The sequence below is a fragment of the Zingiber officinale genome, chromosome 6B (assembly GCF_018446385.1).
Source record: "Zingiber officinale cultivar Zhangliang chromosome 6B, Zo_v1.1, whole genome shotgun sequence".
In the NCBI taxonomy this organism is placed as follows: domain Eukaryota; kingdom Viridiplantae; phylum Streptophyta; class Magnoliopsida; order Zingiberales; family Zingiberaceae; genus Zingiber; species Zingiber officinale.
This window is the reverse complement of record NC_055996.1, coordinates 134,902,091-134,908,355: the sequence shown is the minus strand read 5'-3', so window position 1 is coordinate 134,908,355 and position 6,265 is coordinate 134,902,091. Positions and strand designations below refer to the sequence as shown.

The 6,265-nt window shown below is 35.7% G+C and overlaps 1 protein-coding gene across 1 annotated transcript; it reads left to right on the top strand.

Moving 5' to 3' along the window:
- Positions 1-3,875, top strand: LOC121989687 (uracil-DNA glycosylase, mitochondrial-like). Its single transcript, XM_042543865.1, has 6 exons — positions 1-615; positions 1,478-1,636; positions 2,134-2,164; positions 2,251-2,386; positions 2,476-2,559; positions 3,557-3,875. The coding sequence occupies exons 1-6, from the start codon at positions 46-48 to the stop codon at positions 3,621-3,623; spliced, it is 1,047 nt and encodes a 348-aa protein (XP_042399799.1). The 5' UTR covers positions 1-45; the 3' UTR covers positions 3,624-3,875.
- The last annotated feature ends 2,390 nt before the right edge of the window (positions 3,876-6,265 follow it).

Below are 6,265 nucleotides of genomic sequence, written 5' to 3'. Positions count from 1 at the left end.
ATACAGGAGATAGAAGGGCAGATACAATCAAAATGTTACTTAGAAATGGTTACCCTTGGAACGAGGGATAGGAAATGCATGATAAATGTACCCAATTATTTACCCGGTCTTCCAACTTCCAATCCCGAAGCCATGGCTTCCTCCTCCAAAGCCCTAGGCGAGCTCCTCCGCTCGCCGAAGCGTCTCCGCCCGATCTCCCTCTCCCCGGAATCCATGACCCTCAAATCCCCCCTCTCGACCCTCCACGCCCCTCCTCTCGCCGCCGGTGAACACCCCTCCGCACTCACATCGGAGCAGGCGAAGAGGGCGAAGAGGGTCGACGCCGACCGATCCCTTTCCCGATGGAAGCGGAACCTCAGTATCTGTTCCGAAAGGATCGCGACAAGGAAAGGTACTCATTCCGATCCCTATGTGAAGCTGGGAGAGCTCTTGGTCGAGGAGACATGGCTGGAGGCTCTCCCCGGCGAGCTTCAGAAACCCTACGCGCAGAACCTGTGCAGGTTTGTGGAGATGGAGATGCGCGGCAGCGTTCCTATCTACCCTCCGCCCCACCTTATATTTAATGCTCTTCATTTGACTTCCTTTGATGAAGTCAAGGCAGTCATTATTGGACAGGTAGACTCCTTGACTTGAATACTTTGTTTTGCCTCATTATATGCCCTGTTCTTTGAGTTTCTTGTTTCTTACGCATGCTACAACTTTGACATTTTGTGCCTCCTGATTCCCATTTTTTAACTAGATGAGTATCAAGTTTATTCATACTGTCATAGTGTATTGATCTAGTAGCAGTGGCTTGTAGAATGATGTTGGTCATTTTATCTGAGGCCTCCATTATTTGGTTCCATGTAGAAAATCGAAAAGAACATGATTTAAATTTGGTTTCTATGTCTTGCTTTGGTTTGACGAGTTTGATAGTTTAATTATATTTGGTTCTTGTTTTTTTTTTTTTTGAAAAAAGGTTTGAAGCAAAAATCCCAAAATATAACTTGTAATATATTTTCAGGTAAATGATAAAATTTACTCCTTTATCCTCACCATTACCATATAGGATGAGTAGCTTCAATTATATATCAATTGTTTTCCATTACCAATGTTGAATGTTTCTAAAAGTTTTATGTTTAAAGCTTTAATAATGAACATTATATAAATTGTTTTACAAAAAAAAATACTATGCTAATTTTGCTTCAACCAAACTGAAACAAACTAACCAAATTATTTTGGTTTGATTTTAATTTTATTTGTAACCTTATTGGGTTTTGTTCGAAAAAATTAAGTTTAAAATCTTGATTTATCCAGTTTGGTTCATTTTGAACTGAATGAACACTCTGAATTTTATCAACCTACCTCATAAGTGATAATGCCAGAAGATTACTTGTTTTTTTTTATGATTGAAATTTCAAGCCATGATTAATCAAGATATTATTTAGAGATCATATTATTAATATTATTCTTATTTTATTATTTATCTTTCACACAGGATCCTTACCATGGACCTGGTCAAGCCATGGGTCTTGCATTCTCAGTACCCGAGGGCATCAAGATTCCATCAAGTTTACGTAACATGTTTAAGGAACTTCAACAAGATGTTGGGTGTTCCTTGCCATCACATGGAAATTTAGAGAGATGGGCTTTACAGGTAAGGATTCATGGCCATCGTACACACATTGATAATCCTTTTTGTGGATTTATTATTTCTATTGCATTTTTCTTTAAAAAAATAGTCTTATCGTGCAATATTGACATTGAAGTCTAATAGGACTAGAATTCTAATCTGAGGATAAGCCTTCAGTGCATGAACATGTTGCAGCATAGTTCAGTGGAATTGTAAATAATCTCTATCGTTTCACCTTAAGATCAAATTCTCTATGCTATATAAGCATACATCCTAGTCTTCTTTTGACTCATTTTCGCCATTGATTTCCCAAGTTTAACACTAATAGCTGGTCTAAACTTGAATCTAGTTGTGTTACTCTATCTTGTTACTTGTAGAATTGAAATAGGGATATCTCTTATCAAGTATTTTATGATGCATTTATATTTAACTGGTAATCCTAAAATATTACATTCAAATATACAACTAAATCTGCAAGTTTTTTTGTGGACTGAACTGAACTGACATGACATTTTGTTCAGGGAATCCTGCTGCTGAATACTGCCCTTACAGGTATGCTTTTTGTTCATTAGTGTCTTGGTTGATACTTTATTGATGAAACCTTTGGTCACATTATTTCATTTCTGGTATCTTTTCAGTTAGGGAACATCAGGCTAACTCACATGCTAAGAAGGGGTGGGAGATGTTTACTGATGCTATTATTCAAACAATTTCCCAGCGGAAAACAGGAGTTATCTTCCTTCTATGGGGCAACTATGCCCAAGTAAAATCTAGGTTTGTTTGATTTTCTATTATGTGATCTTTGCAGGAGAAATCGTATCTACTAAACAAGTTCAGAGTACAAATTATGTTTCTGGTTGTAGGTTGATTGACGAGTCAAAGCACCATATCCTAATGGCTGCTCATCCATCTGGTCTTTCTGCTAACAGAGGCTTCTTTGGATGCAGGTTTTTACCTTTGGCTAGACAAACAAAATTCTTGACAATCCTCATACTGAACCAATTTTTTTTTTTTTGCTAAATATTATTTCAGAAGCCATCTCTGCTAAAATTTGAATCTTTGAATAATTAAGCTGTCAAATGGTTTTGTCTTAGTTGATCTTGTTTTTCAAGAATAAAACCATAGCTATGCACCTTATGTTACTCATCATCATTTTGTCGTTCAAGTGAGCTTGACATGCTTTTCTGCACAAACCATTACAATCTCATGTAGGATTGAACTCATATGTGATCTATTCTTCTTTAAGTGATCTTTTTGCAAATTGCAATGCTAATCTGGTTAGAACTCTCAGCAATCTCCATGAAATGTTGTTCGTAAACTTGCACTATTATTCAGTGGTTTTGCAGGCTATTTTTAATTCTTGACATCAAGTTTTTGATATCAAAATGGCAATTCCTTGTGCTGCCTGGTAGTCATTAAAAGGAAGGATTAGATTCAACATTGTCTTGATAATTGGAATAAGGTAGCTGTCATCATGCATACCCATTTCATAAAATCTCTAGCCATCTACTCAATAACTGTCTTCATATTGCTCATTTATTGGCAATAGGATCTAGGATCTCTTGCTTAGGTTCAATTGTTAAAAAAAAAAATAATGTTCCTTCTTTTCAGAAACACCTAAACACGGCGCTCTGTTGATGTTGTTTTTTTTTTTTAAAATTGTAACTAGAAATATTTTGTCTTTTTAAATCCTCATAAAATATGCATTTTCAATTTTCACCCTGTTTTGTCCAAAATATTACGTCTACGAAATCATATACATAATGTCTCGCTTTCAGAAGGTGCAGGGATTTTAGATATATATCATTTTGATCGAGGTTTACCCAATGTTTTCTAAATTAGTAATCTTGATTAAATATTTGTAAACAAAAAGGACTTTATTTCTAGTTTTCCCATTAGTTAATATATTACTGATCAGTCTGATGGTTAATTCTTTTGTCTCAGGCACTTCTCGCAGACGAATAAGATATTGAAGAGACTTGGCCTTTCTCCCATCGATTGGCAACTTTAACTGCTAGGTGTTACCTTTCTCAGCTGCTGCCATTCATCTGGGCTTGATGAATCAAGCCATTGTGCTTGACCAAATGTTGTCCCAAGCTTTGTATCATTGACATCTTATGTATGGGGTGACTTGCTAAGTTCGAGCTCAGGTCATGTGAAGTCAAAAATTTACCTGGAGTGTTTCTGGACTGGAAAACAGTCTCTCTTTGCCTTGTGGATTGCATCAGTGAGAATTTAGTAAAGGTTTTGCTAAAGTAAGACAGATTAATGTTGCCAGGGTGGTGGTTGATGATTATGATTTTAGACGCAAAAAGTTTGTCAAAAGGTTATCAAGTTTAGGCTCAAGGATGGATCGACTAAATGGACTCGTCTATTAGTGGAGAATCAGCGCCAACTCATCAACAATCATCACTTCAACTCATCTCAAGTTGCACATATGTTTAAGCAACCATACTGGAATCGTAAGTTGCAGCCCCACAATCTTTGAGAAAGATCATTCATTATCAATTGCTACAAAATGAGACACCAGAGCAAGTTAGCAACTGTATTTAAGAATGTCTCTAGTGTTTACATATCACATCACCTCTGTCAGTTGCTAGAAGAAGAGAACTGAACAAAGCAATCCACTTCACTATTCCATCGATCAACCGCCACAAGTCGAATGCCCCATAGTTTCCATCCATCATCACCTGCAATTATCCCTACTGGTAAATCTATCCACTTGAACAGGTCGTTGCCCCACTTTGATACTTGTTCTTCCAAAGTCACATTAACTTGTTGGTATAGTTGCATCTCTAAGTATCAACAAAGAACCAAATCATGAACTCTTGGGGATAACTTGCAAGAGAAACTTGAATCGAGTTCATAGCTTATTCTTCTTATACTCTCTCCATTTGCAAAGCAATTTTCTCCTTTTGTCCTTCCTAACCACGAAACTTCAAGGAAATATCTCCACAAGTTGACAACTTCCTAGTCATATTATCTTAAAGCTAGTCAGAGATGTACTTCGCTTGTCCTAATCATGCTTTGATTTAACCAATAAATAACTTGCGTAGCTTGAACAACTTTTCTAAACAACTTCAGTGCCTAATTCATGAGCTCTATCACTTTAATATACATCCAGATGGAGTCATGTCTATGTCACATTGTTTTTTTAAGCGAAACATTTGTTAGATTTCTCAACACTCTAGTTGAATATTTAACTTGGAAACAGTGCTTAGATTGACTTTGAGAAGAAAGAGCCAAATAGCTTCGATCATCACGACTATTATTGACTTACTTTAGATTTTCAGGGACGACACATCCTTGTAAATCCCTACTCATTCTTCGGTTTTTTTTTTGAAGATTCGTGGCGAGTAAAATAATTGGCCATAATTGATGGGATGTGATTGCACCTACTATGTCAATATTCTAATATAACATATATGTGAGCCATAATCTTGCGTCAAACTCAAACCTAATCATCGACACCTAACATGTTTGCCCGTACCGTATTCGATTAGTACAAAATTTAGGACAGTGCCAATTCTTTGTGTTATTTACTATACTAAGCATTGGGGTTAATTTATACTCATGATATTAGGCAAATTAGAACCTAACTTAAATAGATTAGAAACTACCTTCGAATATTTAAGCTTTAATTAATTTTATGTGAGATAGCCATATGGTAATGGACGGTGACATATTAAGTCACATTCACATACCATTATTCCCTCCATCTACATTACACGAATAATTTCTCTCTCTCTTTTTTTTTTTTTAATTTTAAAATTCTGAAACATACAAATAAACCACGTTACCAACTTGGCAAACAAATATACGAAGGCACATGATAATTAATTTTCGAATTAATTTTTTTAATTGAATTTTAATCCCACATTGAATTCAAACTTATGAGTTTCATAAAAAAAAAGAAGTAATTTTTGGATACATTCAATGGAAGCTTAGCTGGACAAGGCTGTATCTTTGAATCCACCCCGAATTTAGGAATTCCATATGACCATTTTGCCCCTCGTGCCATGCCATCATTTGAGATAAAATATCATTGCGAATCTAGTGATTAGTGGTTAGATATGCAGTTTTTTTTTAAAATCAAAATTTAATAAAAAATGCTAGTGAAAATTATAGTTTATTTTTTAAAAAATCCCTTACATAATTACATGTTGGTCCCTCAACTAACTCTCATTGAAAAAAAAGTAAAAAAATGTATTTCGCCTCTAAAGTTCATCTTCCTATGCTCCCCAAACTTTAAATAAAAAAAATGTTTAGATCATGACATATTTACTATAATATTGTTTTATTAGATTGAGAAATAGTGTTAATATTTAGGAGTTGAAGTCATTAAGAATTTATAAAATATTTCGAGCAAACTTGAATTTTTAAGAATATTTAAAAAATTGAGAAAATTTAGGGGCAAATGGAAAATATCCCCCATAAAACTGACAGGGATGTTCAACAAACAACGACGCGGCCGTGGCCCGTAATTATTGTCATGATTAGGGCGTTTCCGTCATTTGTATTTGAATTGACTATATTACCCCTAATCAGGTGCGATACATTCCGGAATGGTAGGGCATAGTCGTCTTTTCTGGTTCTCGAGATCCTTGCCTCTACGGCTCCGCCGCTATATAATGCCTCGTCTCCCCCAGCCCC